At 44.5% G+C, this 20,319-nt stretch overlaps 1 protein-coding gene across 11 annotated transcripts in view; it reads right to left on the reverse strand.

Moving 5' to 3' along the window:
• LOC105025715 (transcription initiation factor TFIID subunit 4) overlaps positions 1-20,319 on the reverse strand; it is an 84,847-nt gene that overhangs the window by 46,711 nt on the left and 17,817 nt on the right. For 10 of the 11 annotated variants that reach the window (XM_029125736.2, XM_029125735.2, XM_029125748.2 and 7 more), the window contains 6 exons: positions 17,499-17,696; positions 14,658-14,730; positions 13,745-13,859; positions 8,347-8,516; positions 1,924-2,054; positions 921-1,046 (listed from right to left, as the gene is read on the reverse strand). In XM_029125736.2, the coding sequence (XP_028981569.1) occupies positions 921-1,046; positions 1,924-2,054; positions 8,347-8,516; positions 13,745-13,859; positions 14,658-14,730; positions 17,499-17,696 (813 nt within the window). Of the gene's footprint in view, positions 1-920; positions 1,047-1,923; positions 2,055-8,346; positions 8,517-13,744; positions 13,860-13,986; positions 14,129-14,657; positions 14,731-17,498; positions 17,697-20,319 lie in introns of those variants that run through there. The other variant, XM_029125737.2, reaches the window with a different exon arrangement.

Raw genomic sequence — 20,319 nt, forward strand, 5'->3', positions numbered from 1 at the left:
TTAGATACATCTTTCTGGTGCCACAAAACCATCATATGACACAATAAGGAGCTTACGAAAAGTTTTACAATATATGTTCCCGAAATGTGATAAACTACTCAAAGTAAATCCAGTAAACACAGTTGTCCTCTACTAACTCTAAATACACTTACATTTAGTTAATACAAGTATTTGAGATGGCATTATCCTTTAACTTCCATGAAAATAATGTCCCCTGTTGAAAACTCACTTAAATTAACCAAGCTTCTCCCTTTCACATTCTGTGACAGTACTTTTTGTGCCCAGTGTCCAATAAATTGGGTGCATTTCCTCAGAACAAAACATTGTCTGTGAGAACGTAAATAATTTCAGAATGGAGTATGGTGTTTGTCAGGAAGACTAAACAGAATGTCTGTCCATGGACGGACACATGAGTGTGCCGAGGCTAAATGCAAGTCATTCGTTCTGATTGTCCCCTGCTGACTGCTGAGAGGTTTGCCATGACACGGTCTAAGCTGTGGGAGTGGCAGGAGGTTTGGGAGGACGATCAGAGTGTACAGAGTTGCAGGGCTGTTCCTCTGTGTGTTGTGTTCGGGGAGAATGAGAGGACGAACCAGCCCTGGAGCAAGGGACAGAAGGACACACTGAGGTCACAGGTTAGCTAGGGCCTGGGCCGAAACCGAGAATAAACACCACGACCTAACCCTAGACACTGACAAGACGCACCACGGACTCACACTACCATACACACTCACAAGTAAAACACAAGATAAAAGCCACACACACGTGCGCAGGAATCACAAACACACTCCTTACACCGGCCTTCATGGAGCAGGCTTGGAAACTGGACACCTGACAGTAGTACCGTTTCAGGGTGTCGCTGAAGACCGGCGTTGAATGTGAACACTTCACAGAAAAAGGAACGGTCAACTGGAACTTACTTTGGCGGCTTTTAGCAGGATCTCTCTCTCCTGTTCATCCTTCCTCTGCTTCTCGATCCTCTCCAGCTGCTCAAAGAACTTCAGCTGCGAGCGCACGTCGGCCGACGGCTCATACCACACCTCATCCTGCAGACAGGTAGAAAAAGAGATGGGAGAAGGGGAATGGGGAAACAACTTAGCCTGGGAAGATGTCACATTAACCGCCAGTTTGGATAAACATATTATTACAACTTTAGACAGTTCCTTCCTCTCAACCACCAGTTTGGATAACTAATCACAACTTTTCTTTGTATCACCGCTTCCCCGTTAAATGTGTCGTTCCACATTTGGGAGACGGGAAGAAAAAAACCAAAAGGAAAACAAGTTTGTGGGTCATCAAAAAGTTAATATGATAATTGTTTATTTCCTCTGCGTGTATCTTTCTCCCCCGACAACAGCTTCTCTGTGTGGCGGCGTGAGGAGCTGGGTGGCAGAACACAGAGGAGCGACATCTGAGGGCTCACCACCACGCACGCATTCCCTCTCATCCTCCCTCCTTTGTTCAGAGCTGAGCCTGCACTCCTCTCTTCCTCCGTAACTCAGTCGAGACGTGCTCCCTCTTTTAGGCCGCCCGCCCGGTTGGTTTTTAGCTGATGTCAACAGAGTGGCTTCACAGAGACGAGGAGACTTCACGCTTCTAACACGCCTCATTTACAAACCGCAAAAAAGGCAAAACAAGACAGGGACAGCCGTAGCGCCGCCACCCCTCCGCTCGTCTCAACAAGCGCATAGAAAAACAGCTTTTCAAAGTTGTTATGTTCCTGCTTCCTTTAACAAGGAGCATAGTTGAATTGACTTTATTGTAAACCAATTAAATGTGGTTACATTGCTACATTCAAGGCTAAAAGATAATGTCACCAATGCTCGGGTACCAGACAAAAGATCTATCAGGTATTTTTCAAAGTTTTGAAAAAGACGCTCCGTGCAAATTGTTCTATCGTATTTGTCTCCCTGGATTACTTACTTTACATCCGTCCATCCTGTGCTGTGCGATGGAGGAGACCTTCTCCAGAACGGTTCGGAGCCGTGACTGGGTGGCGTGGGAGATGAAGGTGACAGCCTCCATAGGAACCTCAGACACTCCGAACTTCTTGGCTGAGGGACACAGACAGAAGGACTCCAACATGAATAAACACTGATCTCTAACATGCCTGAAAGAGCTCGGCACAGTAGAAACCAAGCTGAACTGAGCTCGTCTGGTTACGCATTCACTAAAGAAAATATAAGACTTAAGCGCAGTTCGCTTTGGGAAGATAGTGTGGAAAATGTATTCATTTCAAATGTTAAAGCCATGTCTAGGCGTCTCATAGTTCTAGCACCATGTTGAGAAATAGTATCCAAGTATGAATTGCCAAGTTCTATCTCGGCAGGCTTTCATGTGTATAGCTATAATCGACACTGACAAAACTTAATTTTAAAAGAAAATGTAGGCTAAATTCCTCGCAGCAGTTTTTCCAAGTCATAACAGAGTGGACAGTTTTTGGTAGGTTAGGATCTAGTTTTCTTCCTTTTTAATATCCCATTACCATAATTGTCTCTCTGGCACCTTTTTAAGTAAACCACACCAATTATTTAAATCAGCTCTACTATACAAATACTTTTTCCCAATCGAGATCTGTATAAGCCTTATAATTAGTCTAAAATTACAATTCCATATTCTCTGGGTCATAAGCAATGTCACAAGGTAAAATGCTAAAGGCTTTAAAGAACATTCATTTTTAAGATAAACTTAAAGGACTGAGCCAAAGAAAGCTATTTTCTCTATGAAAGATAAACATTCCTCAACTTGTGATTAAATGTAGCCCACGCGAGCAACCAATTTAGGACTGTAGGGGGTCTAAATGGGACAGAATATCTTTAGTGTTTGTTTCCAACAACCTTAACAGGTTTTATTTTATGCTCTGGGTAATCTCATTTGCACTTAAATAAGACAAAAGTAAAATGTTTGCATTGAGCATGAGCGAGTCTCTTTGGACCTGCTTGCTTTTGTGTGCAGAATTGGACCTCTGAGCTGCCAGTACCACCATTTACATTGACAGGCTATACTACAGAACTCCAGGAGTGCGTATGTTCTAGGCTCTGGGATTCACGAGGGAGTTGCTGTGTGCAATTTCAAATATGAAACTGACCCACAGCTCAAGCCTGAAGATGGGGAGAGAGGAGGTTGGGTAGAGAGAGATAAAAAAAGAAAGAGAGCTGTAAGAGAAAGATAGAGAAATGGGAGGAAGAGTATGTGAGACAAGCTGTAGAAAGAAACGTATTGACAAGCTCCTCTCATCCAAAGAGTGGACATTCTGAAGGGCACAGGGTTCCCTAGTGCTTACTGGGTTTTAATACAACAAGCACTCATGGTCTTTCCACATTCAACATTTCTTAACACTGTGACAAATACTATGATGCTTTAAGTTGTGCTTCTCAGCATTTTTGAAATAATATATATTACACACACACACAGACTGTGTGTGTGTGTGTGTGTGTGAGCGCTTTTGCATGCAATCGCCTGAAGTCTGTGACAGTTTTTTTCACACAATTTCCTACTGCTATCACTTTAAAATTGTTAAAATTGTTCTCATATGTCCACAATAACTTTTGCCAGAACTCGGCTGGCTCTTTTAGGTACTTTTTAGAAAACCATAACCTGGCATTCCTGTTGGAGGCTAGCTTGTGGTTTGCACCCTGCAGTTTAACCTTGTGCAGCTCTGCCGGTTAGGTGTTCTGCAGATTGTAATGTTTGGCAGGTCCACGACAACTTCCTTGACTGTTCCTGATTTGTTAGGCAGTTTTTGTGTTTTCAGCAATATAATGAGAAAAAACAGAGGTTTTTCACCGTTTTGTGGCCAATTGTGGCTGCTGCCCTCATAATGGCGTCCTTGACAGCACCAATGGCAGACTCCAAAGGCAAACACAAAGTCTAGACCTAGACAGTCCTCGTAAGCCAGCACAAATGAATGCGACAAAACACAATTAACTTACCCAAGACACTTAAGCCAATTGTCCCAATACTTTCTCACTTTAAAAAAGTATAAAGAATTTGGAGATGGTGAAACAAGTATGTACACAAATAAGCCGAGAATCAAAATTTTATTTACAAATAAAAACATGTTTTCAGGAATAGAGCCCAAAGAAGAACAAATACTTCACTGTCCCGTTGTGTTTTGGTATAGAGGTGATGGGGAGGGACCTCTGACCTTTTCATCCAATGGCTTTTGACAATGAGACGAGGGAGGATGAAATAAATCAAGAAAAGGACAGAGCTAGCAAGCATTTGATAGCCATTAAAAAGCTAAGAAACTGAGTGATTGATTGAGTGACAGAGAGAGAAAACAACAAGAATAAGTACATGCTTGCCTGTGTGACCAACCCACCCTGAGTGAACTACCACAATAAGCATGGCCTGTTTAAGAACCACGTCACTAGACACACAGACATCTAAGAAGGATTCATGGGTGCTGACATGGTGAGAGCTCCACGCTACCCTCTGACTGCACTGTAGACAAAGTGTCTAGGGGAAGGGACTAGGGGTTGTATAAAGACAGCCAGGAACCCAAAGCCATTAGTGGTAGACAGTTTCCTGAACAGCACTGGAACTTGGATTGGAACTTTAGTCAGATTACATGAAAATACAGCTTGTTACTGAAGCACATGAGTGGTGAGTTTGTGGTCAAAATCAAAATCAGAATGCATGACATTTCATACCTATTTCAAAAGATGGTGGTGTATCTTTGATGTTATAGCACTATTTAACTACCACCGGTCCTGGGGCCTTGTTATGGTAAACAGCAACATTAACTGAACAAAATATCTGGACATTTCAGCCAAAAGCTGGTTTGCCTCTGCCAGGAGGATTACACTTCGCTGCAAGTGGATCTTCAGGCAAGACAATAACCACAAACACACTTCAAAGTCCATCAAAAATAAATTGATAATTGGATTCAAAATAAACATTGTGCAATGGCTCATCTGTCACCAGACTTGAAACTCATTCAAAACAAAGTTTAAAATGAAGAGGGCATCCATAACCTTAGCCAAAGGATATCGGGGATCTGGAAGGATTGCGTTGGGTAGAAGAGCAAACGATCCGCCCCAATGCATTCCAAAATGAATCCAACTTTTCAGACAAAGCTCAGAACTGTTAATCTTGCAAGCTACGGTACTGAAAACATATGTTCATCATTTTGACCCCTAGCTTCATGACAGAAAAAAAAATTATATAAGAAATATGCATACAATTAGCTTCCTATTTTAATTAGTTGTTTCACAGGTTTTTTTACAGAATGTTGTTTTACTTCTCAGCCTAATTTCCAATGTTCCTCGGTCCATCTCTCTGTCCAGCGGTGGCAGTGCAGAGTGCGGCATGGTGGTGAGTCTGTACAAACGTGTGAGAAGGACAACATCCCCACTAGCCTCTGATTGAGCCAAGCTGGCAGGCTGGGGAGTCTCCCCTGGTTCTGCTGTCAGCTGGGAGTTCTCCGAGGCCCATCACTGACACAACAAAGCCGCCCAACTGCCACTTCCCCAGCAGGGGGCGCCATGGCCTCCCACCCACACGCACAGCCCCCGCATTGCCCCAAACCCCCAGGCCAAGATGTTCATGTTGAACCCCCTCCTCCCCAAGGGGACAAGACAACAAGCACACCAAGGTACCGTAGAACAGCACATGACCTCTGGGCCTCATCGCCACTGTCACCGTGGATACTTCATTAAAGTATAACAAGACGAAATGGCTAGCTCCCTGTTGTGTTTCAATACTATTCTACCGGGTGACTTTTCAAGCAACGTATACTTGAGTTTATTTATGGTAATGCACGTGGATTTCACTTTCATACGTTTTATACGGCATACACGCATCTGACAGAGAACAAAAAGGCCAGAATGAACCTAAGTGTCATTTAGCAGCAACATCTCACATGAATCCTAATAGGAACAAAAAACGACTCCACAGAAAATGACTCCACGACTCCACTGTGGCGAAACATACGCAAAGAATTCACGCTGTATCTGTATGTGAAGTTCCACTACAAAGACAGAAGAAAAACAAAATCATGCGTTGCAACTCTGAACTCTCTTCATTCAGTCTACCGGACAATCTGAAAAAGACAGCCTTCAAAAGACAGCCCTATAAAGTATTTATGTCACGGCCGGGGGTCTTGTAAGTTCAGACAGCCACTGAAGAATTCATTAAAGGAGGTGAAAGAACTGTTAAGTGTATCAAATGTAAAGTGAGGGAGGCCAGAAAGGAGCTAGTGCCCCAGTCCGGCCGGCAACATTCCGTCAGGGAAAGTAAATCTAACCGTCAGTCTTTAGTGATGACTCTACAGATGTAGAAACAACAAGCAGATGAAAGAAAACCCAAAGCTAACAGATAGATTTCATCACACACACAGACAGGGGTCTGGCCTATATTCTAAGCTTGACAGAATGGGATTCTGGTTAGTACACACGTTCAGAAGCGTCTGAATCAGCCCAAGTCTAGATAAAGCTGAGGATAATGTTCACTATGACGATAACGCAAACGAACAACATGATTTATGAAGACAGTGAGTGTAACAAGCCTGCACCTCAGTTTTCATTTGAACTGAAGAACTTTCAAGACTCTTCAATGTCCTGTGTATGCCATTATTATACTGTTGTGAACAAAGCATGAAGGCATAAAAATGATGTGCAAGCTTAAAAAAATGCATACACAGGTAATGAGCAATATTGTCATTTTCTAATGATAAATAGATTGTAATTAATTAACCATTGAAACATGTTTTTAACATTTAATAAATGATAAATCGATTTCCCACAAAACCAAGTATAAAAAGTATTGGCACCCATGTTTCGCCTTGCAAGGACAATGTAGCTAAACCTGTTCTTATTATTTATTAGATTAGAACACAATTTCTTCATACACAGAAACTCCAGATCCTTCTGTCCGCGCTTATGGACTCAGTCGATGGGTTTCAGGTCCGGAGAAGGAGATGCCATTGCATAATTCAAATTTTGTGGTCTATTATTTTGTGGATTTCAATGTGCGCTTGGGGTCATGGTCTTGCTGGAAGATTCTAGTCTGGCTACCACCAGCTCTTTTCTGTGTAGTCACATGGTCATGACAGCCAAGCTAAAGGCAACCATGGCTAAAATGTCTTGCTTCTCGGTTCACGGTGCTGCTGACTTTAAAAAGCGATCAGAGTAAGTAAAATAGCTGCATCACATCGAAAATCAATCATCATATATAGTATTACAGTAGTTACGTGGGCTTTGTACCTACGCATTCTTCTTTGACATGTAGAGTCAGGGGGCTCTATTAGAGCTCTATCAGACTGATTTGAATCTAATACATTGAATTGTATTAAAAAGTCCTGTTTGTGCTTTCTTGTTTGTGTTCCGCATTCAACACCATAATTCACGCTTTGCTCCAGGACAAGCTATTTCAACTGGGAGTGCCCGAGTACACATGCAGGTGGATCACAGTCTTCCTGTCCAATAGGAACAGCGTGTGAGGCTGGGGAAGCATCTGTCCAACCCCCAGACCCTCAACCCCGGCTCCCCCCAAAGCAGTGTCCTCCTAGTTCGCGGATGACACCACCCTATCGGACATATTTCTGATGGAGACAAGTCTGCCTACAAGTGGCAGATTGACCATCTGGTGTCCTGGTGCAGTCAGAACAACTTGGAGCTCAACGCCCTAAAGACTGTGGAGATGATAGCGAGAGAGGGTGATTGGCTGCAATCTGCCATCTCTACACAACCTACACACCTCCAGGACATGGAGGCAAGTGGCAAAGATTGGGGCTGATTCCACTCACCCTGGAAATGGACTATTCCGTGCTCTCCTGTCTGACAGAGGGCTGAGGTCTATCAGGACAACAACCTTCCACAACAAGAACAGTTTCTTCCCTATAGCAGTAGGCCTCATGAACAAACCCCTGGAATCAAATTGACTACTACTGAGTCCCCTCCCAATATACACACACAAATCTATAACCCCTCCCCACATACATAAACAACCCTCAACTGGACAAAATTGAAACCAAAAATCTAAACCAAAATTGCACCTTACTTTTTTGTTATTTTTAGTAGTTTATTAATGCAGTCTACTATTTTTATGCTCAGTCCTCTGTTCTTATTTGTTTCTACTTCCCTTATTCCTTTTGTGTTGTATTGATTTGTTCCACCAATGAGCAGAACAAATTCCTTGTATGTTGCGAAACTTACTTGGTAATAAAACCCTTTCTGATTCTGATTGTATGGGTTCAAAGAATCTTAACTATATATATATATATATATATATATGTGTATATATATATATATATATATATATATATATATATATATATATATATATATATATATATAAATGCTTTAGGAGACACGGTCAGTCTTTAGAGATGATGTCATGTACCTGTCTCCAGGATGCGTCTGTGTAAAAGGCCCAGGTGGAGGAAAGCTTCGTCTTTACAGGAGCGGATGTGTGTTCCCACCAGCTCTGAGTTGGTGGCCAAGATACGAGCGCTCTCCTCATTCAGGTTCACCCCCGCCATGGACGCCACGTCGTTGATGTCATCGTCATCTCTGGAAGCAAATAGATGCATGGCTCACTTCATCAGCTCTTACAGCATTGTCTATGTTCAAACCAATACTACATTCCCTTTTACAGTTTGCATTTTGCATGTTAATACAAAGATTTAGAAAGCATACCCTGTGGAAAACAGAGCTTATCATTTAATTCAAAATCATACCACAAACGTACTGTATGAAAACGCATGTTGATTCAGAGGATGTGCATATGTTGATTCTAATAATACACTATTGTAATAGGTTTGATTCCATCCAGAGCCTATTTACGTCAGCATTTGAGTCAGTAGGATTTACAGTGTTTGGATAGATGGGGAGCCAGTTAAGGGTGCTCAGGAGGATCAGAGCTGTTTTGTGTGAATCCAGCAATATACCCATGTCAACAAAGTGTGTTTACAGAGCACAATGCACCCACCAGCAGTCCAGCTGAAATAACTTCTCTATACATAGTTGACACATAGAAAACACACTGATAATGTACAAAACATATTTTTTGGATTGTGTACATAGGTTCGGATCAGTACAATGTAGATACAGCATCCTTCTAATCTGTATTGCCAGTAGTCTCTATCCGCTGGCTCTCTGGTCTCTATCCGCTGGCTCTCTGGTCTCTATCCGCTGGCTCTCTGGTCTCTATCCGCTGGCTCTCTGGTCTCTATCCGCTGGCTCTCTGGTCTCTATCCGCTGGCTCTCTAGTCTCTATTCGCTGGCTCTCTGGTCTCTATCCGCTGGCTCTCTGGTCTCTATCCACTGGCTCTCTAGTCTCTATCCGCTAGCTCTCTAGTCTCTATCCGCTGGCTCTCTAGGTTCTATCCGTGTAAGAGCACATGGCCAGCATCAGGCAGGTCACCCCTGTGATGCCTTCCTGTTCCCATAGAAGTTGTGAAATCCAAGCAGGAAGAGGACAAAGACCATAACAACTCATTCCACCACCAAGATGTATCATTACAGTAACTAACCCTCTACTGACCCAGTAGCCAATCTTACTCTCAGAGACTAATAATGTGGAATCTGCTCAGGAAGACTTTTATGGGTACAGACGATTACAGGAAGTTAATGTTATGAATCTCTCACCCTACCCCACACCCTCCTGAGTGGGCCATCAGCCCACACCCTCCTGAGTGGGCCATCAGCCCACACCCTCCTGAGTGGGCCATCAGCCCACACCCTCCTGAGCTGGAATGTAACGAAAGGCATGATATTGTGGACATTTATCTGTAGTGTTTGGATTTCCTTTGTTCCCCATAAAAGGATGAATAGTCTGCTATATTCTTTATTGTACTGTACGGGTTATGGAACCAAATTTAAAAGAACATTGGAGAATGTTTGTCTGTGTTGCACGACTGACAACAACAGGCGGCAATGGCCAGTCCATTCGGTCATTTTGCATTGGTTCAGCTGGACAGCTCCTGCCCTTTGTATACATTGTGTCAGCCAACGTGAAGTAATGCTAATGTTTATTTGAGGGAGTGTTTAGATACGTCTGGTGTTAGGTTAAAAAACAATATCTCAAACAGAGACTGGAGTTTGTTCTCGTTAAAGAGACCTCCCGACACATTGTGTCGTTAATCGAGTTAGTTGTCTATCGTTAACGGTTGCTCCAGGCACACATTCGTGCTATAGTTTGTTTTAGATACATATGGTTTAATTAGTAGACTCTTATATGATTTGGGAGGACGTTGAATATTGCTGGTATGTAACTATGTTTTGTAGTGTGACTTTGTCATGTTATTAGAATAAACTGTATTACTTTGAAATACAGGCCTCCTCTTTCATCTTTGTTTCATCTGGAGTGGAATGATATATACATTTATCACAAAGGTTATATTCCCATGCACCCATTTTCTTAGCTGTCCCCTTAGTAACCATCTAAGTGGTAAACTTTCAATCACCCCTGCTACATAACAACACAGACACAAGGCACTGGTATGTACAGTCTGTAAATATCTCCCTTATTATGTTCCTGTTCCTCAAAGCACTACGGAAGGTTTCTGCATTGAGAAGAGGGGGCTACAATCAAATGGACAGGGCTGACATTAAACGCAGGAAATAAGACAAAAAGAAGAAAAACAACATCCCTACTCCTCGCACACTAATAAACACATTGGGTGATTAGGTTCCAAACTTGCAGGACATACGTTTGAATGTGGAGAAAGCTCTCAAGGACTGGTTTGGCTTCACAGCTGGACAAAACACCCTGAGCAACATGAACACATGCACCTTCCATATCAAGCTTGGATGGCTACGAGGGCACACTACAGGCGGAGAGCTGGATTGCCCTGGCATTCCCAAGGCGCGTGTATACATGTGGCGTGGGGGCATCCAGGCAAGACAGAGCCAGGAACAAGGGACAAACAAGGAGCGTCTCTGATACCTCACACTAGGGAAAGCCACCTGCGCCTAGGGTCGTCCGCTGAGTCGTCTGAGTGACTACCAGTCCTCGTCCATCTAGCAACTCATTCCATAAGTGAGTGAGACACAAATGCACAGGCCACTGCAGCTCCCATAGTTCCCCAATGATCACTACAGCCAGTGGATTTAGTCCACGCTCACTGCAGCCAACATGTGCATATCAAAGCTCCCTGTGTGTCTGGCCTGAGTTGAAAAGGGTGTCCCAGACACAGGGTGAGGATTGTGATCTGACTGATGGAATGGGGCTGAAGGGGATGAGGTATGAGACGGCAGCAGGGATAAGGGCTGAACACCAATGGATGAGGTACGAGACAGCTGCAGGGTCAAGAGCTGAAAAGCAATGGATGAGGTATGAGACGGCTGCAAGGTCAAGGGCTGAATACCAACGGATGAGGTATGAGACAGCTTCAGGGTCAAGGGCTGAAAACTAATGGATGAAGTCTGAGACGGCTGCAGGGTAAGGGCCGAGAACTAACGGATGAGGTCTGAGACTGCTGCACAGTAAGGGCTGAGAACTAACGGATGAGGTCTGAGACGGCTACAGGGTAAGGGCCGAGAACTAACGGATGAGGTCTGAGACGGCTGCAGGGTAAGGGCCGAGAACTAACGGATGAGGTCTGAGACGGCTGCACAGTAAGGGCTGAGAACGATAGGTTGAGGTCCACGGCTCTGATTAAAGTGGATGTTAAGTGTTTACTGAAAGCATAGAGGGAGAAACCAGCTGCTAACACTCAGCGCTGTAAACTGACTGTCTGTCTGTCACTACAGTACCAAAGCAGAGCACACTGAAAGTCCCTGGGAACCCTACAAGCCCTGCAGTGTCAACAAAACAATAGCGGCTAATACCGAGATATAAAAAAAAAAACGGACAATTTCCTTTAGATATTCTAATTGCCCAATAAATACATTGAAAAAGGTTTGTGGTGGGAAGACTAGAGGGGTTAAATGCCTGGATAATTTCCTTTGGACCATGTTTAACTGGTTATATGTTGAATCTGAGATCATAGACTCTTTAACCCGTGTTCATTTAGCTATTCAACCCCCTGCAAAATATGGTTTTTTTTTTCAAAGGGAAACAATGCAAAACATATGTTATGCAAAACACCAACTAAATAGCACAACATGGAATACAGGAAGGGTGGGGTATTCGAGATCAAACAGAGGAAACAAAGAAAAAGAAAATGCCTCAAATACAATCCCGGTGTCATTACTAGAAGGGAGTAGCTGAGAGCGCTCCTCTGAGGGAGAACCACATACACACATATGTACGCCACAAGGCTCTGTTCCAACAGGCTCCCATTTCTTACGGACAGAAACCGCATAGAGCCTCGTCCGACCAGGGACTCCTACAGCACAGCTCAGTAGGCGGGGGTGTGGCTCTGAGGACTGGTTAAGATGTATTCGATAAGGCTTACGTAAAACGAGCGTGTGGCCTGCGTAGGCTTGGCCTGTATAACTGTTAGGACAGAGAGGGAATGCATGGATTGTGGGAACACTGAGGCAGAAGCACCGGGGGGAAAATGTCGTCAGTAACAAGCAGGCCTGACAGCTTAATTACCAAGGCCACTAAAGATTTATTGGTTTATCAATCATGGCCCAGGGCAACTACTTTCCCCTCAGGAGGGGAGGCCATTACCATGAACCCGGTGGCTTGTTTGACCCAGACTTCTATGGCAGGCCTGGTCACACAGAGGCCAGACAGACATCTCCCAGCTATAACATTACTGATAGACACACACGCACACCAACACACACCCAGAAGCACCTATGCTATACATACTTCTTCCAGTTGAAGGAATAACTATGAAATATATATATCTTTTTTTACAATGATTAAACAAAGGCAAGCCCCTGGAGAGTCTGGGGTAAGACCAGTCCGAGCTGGAATGTGCCTTTTTATTTTCAACAGTGTCTTTAGCAATAATTCAGCCATGTAAATGTATTTGATAACAACTTGTTCCTGGTTAACTTTCAGTCCTTTAAAAAAAAAATATTCCTGAGTTGTAGCAGGAATCCAGAGCAGTTATGTGAGTGTGAATTACACTGAATCGTCTGTTGGCTAGGAGACAGTGTGTTGCTATGTGACAGATGGAGAGATAGATGGAGCGAGCAACAGAGACAGAGAGAGACTGAGAGAGAGACAGAGAGAGAGACAGAGAGAAAGACAGAGAGAGAGACAGAGAGAGAGACAGAGAGAGACAGAGAGAGAGAGACAGAGAGAGAGAGACAGAGAGAGAGACAGAGAGAGAGACAGAGAGAGAGAGAGAGAGAGAGAGACAAAGAGAGACAGAGAGAGACAGAGAGAGAGACAGAGAGAGAGACAGAGAGAGAGAGACAGAGAGAGAGAGACAGAGAGAGAGAGACAGAGAGAGAGAGACAGACAGAGAGAGACAGAGAGAGAGAGACAGACAGAGAGAGACTGAGCCAGGCAGACTGAGCCAGGCAGACTGAGCCAGGCAGACTGAGCCAGGCAGACTGAGCCAGGCAGACTGAGCCAGGCAGACTGAGCCAGGCAGACTGAGCCAGGCAGACTGAGCCAGGCAGACTGAGCCAGGCAGACTGAGCCAGGCAGACTGAGCCAGGCAGACTGAGCCAGGCAGACTGAGCCAGGCAGACTGAGCCAGGCAGACTGAGCCAGGCAGACTGGATGAAAACTCATGGCCTTAGCTGAGAGTGTAGCCTGAAGTCATCCAAGTCAGCTTGGTGAAATGCTGCCCCCGTGTGCTGGCTGTCCATAACACTCAACACAACTCCCTCCCGTCGCCTCCCTTGTCTTTTTAACGTGGAGAGGTGCACATCCCAGCATTTTGTACCTGAAAGAACCGCCTCCGGGATCGTTCAGCTTGTTTTTCTGATTTCCAGAGACCTGAACAGCGAAGCCCACGGGACTTTTGCCTGCTTGGAAGGTGGCTGCCTTCCCGACCGTTCCTGGGAAAAACACACACACACACACACACACACACACACACACACACACACACACAGTAATATTATCAAGAGCTGTCCCCTCTCATTGTTGTCAAGCCTGCTCCTGTCTGAGGACTACCTTTAACCATCTCTGTCACACCAGGGAGGGAGGAGGAAGACAGAGGAGCAGCATCACAAGGTAGGCATCTCTCCCCAGGTTTGGATATAAAACATCATTCTGTCAATATCACTGCGCTTCAGCGGTTCTCCTTACACTCCAAAACCGCATCCTGCTTGGAGACACGTTTCCGGAGAGGCACAAGGACTGAGTGAATTTAAACTTGATTTTAACAGGCATGTTCCTAGCCAAGAGGCACAAAGTATTTTTAGAAACTTTCCCCGCATTCCAATTTATGGGCATAAAACAACCTACAGATCTTTCACTGCAGGCGATCTGAGGAAGGGGCAGATCGAATTTGTATGCACATCTGATCACACACGCATGCAATCTCACACACACACACACACACACACACACACAAAAACAAATGCACACACCTGAGAGAACTCCACATTCTTTGGGGACCCGTATAGTGTTTAGGGGATTTCTCAGGGTTTGCTTCAGTGTGTTCAGTCAGTGTTTGTGAATCAGTGTAAGACGGTAGCAGAGTAAATGTTTGTTGAAAGGATTAACAGGGTAGAGCAGGATAACAAACACCTGTTCCCAGCTTCCCAGTCTGCTTGTTCCCAGATACTCTGGAGGGAGAGAAAGATAAGGACTCTGAAGCACAGAACCTGTCACAAAGACACTACATTTACCTTGGGTTCTTAACGGCGTGATTACCATGGGCATCCTGACCTGGCCAACACCGGTACCCACTCGCTTGATACCCTGAGAAAAGTCAAAGAGTGAAGAAGGAAGAAGTAGTAGTAGCAGAAGTACAAGTAACAGAAAATGAGTAGGAAGAGGTGAACAGGAGAAGAGAAGAAAAAAAAAATACTATTTAATCAATTGGCCCTATTAAGTGGAAGCAGGTTGTGCTCCGATTCACTAAAGCATTAAAACATTTGTATTTTCGTACGTGGTTGGACGGCATATAAAAAAAAAAAGGGGAGGAGGAAGCAGAGGAACAACGGAGTGAAACTGTGGAGCCAGAGAGGAGAGAGGGGCTATAGCTGCACTAATAGAGACACTTCCTTCCGAGCATGCAGCCCTGCCGCGGGCAGGGCCTGAGGCTCAGCCATCCATTCCAACCAGTTTGCTTCTTGCTGCATATTTTTTTTTGCCCTTGTTTTCCATTTCCCGACACATGCTATATTACTGTTCAAGCCCTGAAAACAATAGAGGCCACTTCTCCCAGTTTCAATGCAGGGCCTCAAAGAGAGAAATTCAGCAGTCAGGAGAGAAAGAACCAACTAAAGACACAGGTTCAAAAGAATTCACAGGTTGGTTCTGGACAAATCAATTCTCAAAAACCCACACCAGGTTTTAGCTTGAGACAGTCGTTATACCAGGAACTAAAGTGTAGTGATTATAAGGGTTTTAATGTCACACCTTGGTCCAGCCAGTGGTCCAGACAGCAGAGTGCTGGCAGGGCAGAGTCACAGTCCGTCTCCTCTCCGCACGGTCACTGCGCTCCACTCCTGCTCTCTAACTCACCCAGCTATGACCTAGTTACCTCCCCTCACCCATAACCACCCCAACCAGCTGTAACAGATGGCACCACCACCCACTGTGCCCCAGCCCAGTCTACCCTGCCAGTCGGGGGAAAACCCTGCTGCACCCCCCCCCAGGTCCAGCATCGGATGCTGGTGGGCACAGTCCGCAAAGGCCTCTGCTGGGTGCCGACAAAACTGGCCATTGACTCACATACTGTGCGCATTCATACAGCTGGCTCCGGGCATAGCCGCACACACACGGACGCCCCATGGGGCTGCCTTGGCTGACGCTCTGTATGGGTGGTGTGTGGCCAGGCTTGTCAATGGAACAGTGCCCCAGCAGTAGCCACAGGACCCATACACACAGCACTGAGAGACATCTGTTCTACTGAGAAGCCTTACTCATCACTCCATGCCTACAGTGGGGAGAACAAGTATTGCATGATTTTTTTTATCATTAATTGGCATTCTGTATAAAAGACACCTGTCCACACACTCAATCAAACAGACTCCAACCTCTCCACAATGGCCAAGAACAGAGAGCTGTGTAGGGACATCAGGGATAAAATTGTAGACCTGCACAAGGCTGGGATGGGCTACAGGACAATAGGCAAGCAGCTTGGTGAAAAGGCAACAACCGTTGGCGCAATTATTAGAAAATGGAAAAAGTTCAAGATGACGTTCAATCTCCCTCGGTCTGGGGCTCCATGCAAGATCTCACCTCGTGGGGAATCAATAATTATGAGGAAGGTGAGGGATCAGCCCAGAAGTACATGGCAGGACCTGGTCAATGACCTGAAGAGAGCTGGGACCAGAGTCTCAAAGAAAACCATTAGTAACAAACTACGCCGTCATGGATTAAAATCCTGCAGCACACGCAAGGTCCCCCTGCTCAAGCCAGTGCATGTCCAGGCCCGTCTGAAGTTTGCCAATGACCATCTGGATGATCCAGAGGAGGAATGGGAGAAGGTCATGTGGTCTGATGAAACAAAAATAGAGCTTTTTGCTCTAAACTCCACTTGCCGTGTTTGGAGAAAGAAGAAGGATGCGTACAATCCCAAGAACACCATCCCAACCGTGAAGCATGGAGGTGGAAACATCATTCTTTGGTGATGCTTTCCTGCAAAGGGGACAGGACGACTGCACCGTATTGAGGGGAGGATGGATGGGGCCATGCATCGCGAGATCTTGGCCAACAACCTCCTTCCATCAGTAAGAGCATTGAAGATTGGTCGTGGCTGGGTCTTCCAGCAAGACAACGACCCGAAACACACAGCTAGGGCAACTAAGTAGTGGCTCCGTAAGAAACATCTCAAGGTCCTGGAGTGGCCTAGCCAGTCTCCAGACCTGAACCCAACAGAAAATCTTCGGAGGGAGCTGAAAGTCTGTATTGCCCAGTGACAGCCGCGAAACCTGAAGGATCTGGAGAAGGTCTGTATGGAGGAGTGGGCCAAAATCCCTGCTGCAATGTGTGCAAACCTGGTCAAGAACTACAGGAAACGTATAATCTCTGTAATTGCAAACAAAGGTTTCTGTACCAAATATTAAATTCTGCTTTTCTGATGTATCAAATACTTTTCATGCAATGAAATGATAATTAATTACTTAAAGTCATACAATGTGATTTTCTGGATTTTTGTTTTAGATTCCATCACTCACAGTCAAAGAGAAGTTCTACATGCTTTGTAAGTGGGAAAACCTGCAAAATCAGCTGTTTATCAAATACTTGTTCTCCCCACTGTATGTTCAGCACAAATCACTTCAGCTCTACTAACAATTGTCTTAAGTCGGAAAAAACACTCAAGTCCTGTCAGTAAGTGAAACCATTCACTCGGTATGTTGTTCACAAACAGATATTTACCCCACTGATATCTGCATTACAGCGAACCCAAACTTGACAAGAGACGTGCTCATTAGAAACATATCTAATACAGTGAGTCGGTCCATGGCGGCGATCAGTCCAAGTGACTGGATGACTGAGTGTGAGTGTACCGTACACACCAGGGCAGCTGTGGGTCCCTGGGCCCCGCCACTGGCCCCCATGGCGCTGGCGCTGTTGGGGAGACGGCCACGGACAGCTGGGCTGCACACGATGGCAGGGCTGGTGCCCGTGGTGTGGGTAGCTTTGGCCTGCTGCAGGGGCTGGGTCAGGGACTGCTGACTGTTGAGCAGAGACAGCCGGAGGGCTGGGAGACTTTTCTGTTGACATCACAAACAACAGGGTGCAAAACGTAAAGAACAGTAAGAGCCATTGACATGACAGTAAAAAGTGATTCAAGCACATTAACGTTAACATACATGTTTAAAACAATCCATTACATTTGATTATATTCAAATGTTCATTTATGGTTTTGAATTGATATGCCAATATAGACCATTACATCAAATGCATCTCTGAATTGGGTGATTGCTCATTAAAACAGAAAAATTACAGTGACTTTCCATTTAAATCAACAGAGGTCATTTTGGAGGAAGCATTGCTGACATTTGCTGTACCGAAGCCACCTTTAGAAACCCATAAAATTCATTCTGTAGATGCTACAAAGCAAACATTGGTGTTATAAAAGGTATAACTGCTAGCTTTGTAACAGGACTAGTATTTAAATTGTATTACTTAGATAAAAAAAAAACATATATATACACTCACCTAAAGGATTATTAGGAACACCATACTAATACTGTGTTTGACCCCTTTTCGCCTTCAGAACTGCCTTAATTCTACGTGGCATTGATTCAACAAGGTGCTGAAAGCATTCTTTAGAAATGTTGGCCCATATTGATAGGATAGCATCTTGCAGTTGATGGAGATTTGTGGGATGCACATCCAGGGCACGAAGCTCCCGTTCCACCACATCCCAAAGATGCTCTATTGGGTTGAGATCTGGTGACTGTGGGGGCCATTGCAGTACAGTGAACTCATTGTCATGTTCAAGAAACCAATTTGAAATGATTCGAGCTTTGTGACATTGTGCATTATCCTGCTGGAAGTAGCCATCAGAGGATGGGTACATGGTGGTCATAAAGGGATGGACATGGTCAGAAACAATGCTCAGGTAGGCCGTGGCATTTAAACCATGCCCAATTGGCACTAAGGGGCCTAAAGTGTGCCAAGAAAACATCCCCCACACCATTACACCACCACCACCAGCCTGCACAGTGGTAACAAGGCATGATGGATCCATGTTCTCATTCTGTTTACACCAAATTTTGACTCTCAACAGAAATCGAGACTCATCAGACCAGGCAACATTCTTCCAGTCTTCAACTGTCCAATTTTGGTGAGCTTGTGCAAATTGTAGCCTCTTTTTCCTATTTGTAGTGGAGATGAGTGGTACCCGGTGGGGTCTTCTGCTGTTGTAGCCCATCCGCCTCAAGGTTGTGCATGTTGTGGCTTCACAAATGCTTTGCTGCATACCTCGGTTGTAACGGTTATTTCAGTCAAAGTTGCTCTTCTATCAGCTTGAATCAGTCGGCCCATTTTCCTCTGACCTCTAGCATCAACAAGGCATTTTCGCCCACAGGACTGCCGCATACTGGATGTTTTTCCCTTTTCACACCATTCTTTGTAAACCCTAAAAATGGTTGTGCGTGAAAATCCCAGTAACTGAGCAGATTGTGAAATACTCAGACCGGCCCGTCTGGCACCAACAACCATGCCACGCTCAAAATTGAGTTCAGGAGATTGTCTTGACCAGGACCACACCTAAATGAATTGAAGCAACTGCCATGTGATTGGTTGATTAGATAATTACATTAATGAGAAATTTAACAGGTGTTCCTAATAATCCTTTAAGTGAGTTTTAAGGGAGCCCAAAGTCTTTGGACAACTTTTGAGTATAGTGAAGTAAAAAGTTAGTATTAGTTCTGAAACTCCTAGCACGCAATGACAGTGTCAATTAATGACAGTGTCAATTAATGACACTGTCATTGCGTGACAATTATCTGTAAATAGTGTAGTGTATTTTTTTATACAGAGGGCATACATTTTCACTTTTTTGGATTAGCCAAACCAATAATACTATCATTACAAGCACAAAGCTATACCAACTGTGCAACACAGAACCCACATGCAATCCTTTCACCTATACCAGTACCAGGGAAAGTACCAGGGAAAGTTAGCATTGGTGTGGGGTTTATATTTTGGCCTCTAAGTCACTCGTCATTATTCATGATTCAACTCCAATGAATACATACCGAAAACAACTTCCCCGTCCAAATACTGTATCTGCACAGTCTCAGTCAAAAGTTTGGACACTGACTCATTTAAGAGTATTTCTAAATTCTTTACTATTTTCCACGTTGTAGAATAATAGTGAAGACATCCAAACTACGAAACAACACATACGGAAGGTAGTAACACATACAAAGTAGCCACCTTCTGCCTTAATGACTTGACTGACATTCAGTCAACGAACTTCCGAGGTAATGACCTGAAATGCTTTTCCAACAGTCTTGAAGGAGTTCCCACATGTTGTCTGCTTTTCATTCTCTCTACAGTTTAACTCAGCCCATACCAGATTAATTGGGTTGAGGTCGGCGGTTTGTGGATGCCAGAATATCTGAAAGAGCATCATCACGCTCTTTCTTGGTCAAATAGCCCTTAAACAGCCAGGAGGTGTGTTTTGTGTCATTGTTCTGTTGAAAATCAAATGATAGTCCCACAATGAGCAAAACTAGATTGATTGACATTTAACTGCAGAATGCTGTGGTAGCCTTGCTGGTTGAGTGCGCCTTGCATTCTAAATAAATCACAGTCACCCGCAAAGCACCCCCACACCATTACACCTCCTCCTCCAAGCTTCACTGTGGGAACCAAATATGC

Source organism: Esox lucius, chromosome 2 (assembly GCF_011004845.1).
Source record: "Esox lucius isolate fEsoLuc1 chromosome 2, fEsoLuc1.pri, whole genome shotgun sequence".
Taxonomy (NCBI): Eukaryota; Metazoa; Chordata; class Actinopteri; order Esociformes; family Esocidae; genus Esox; species Esox lucius.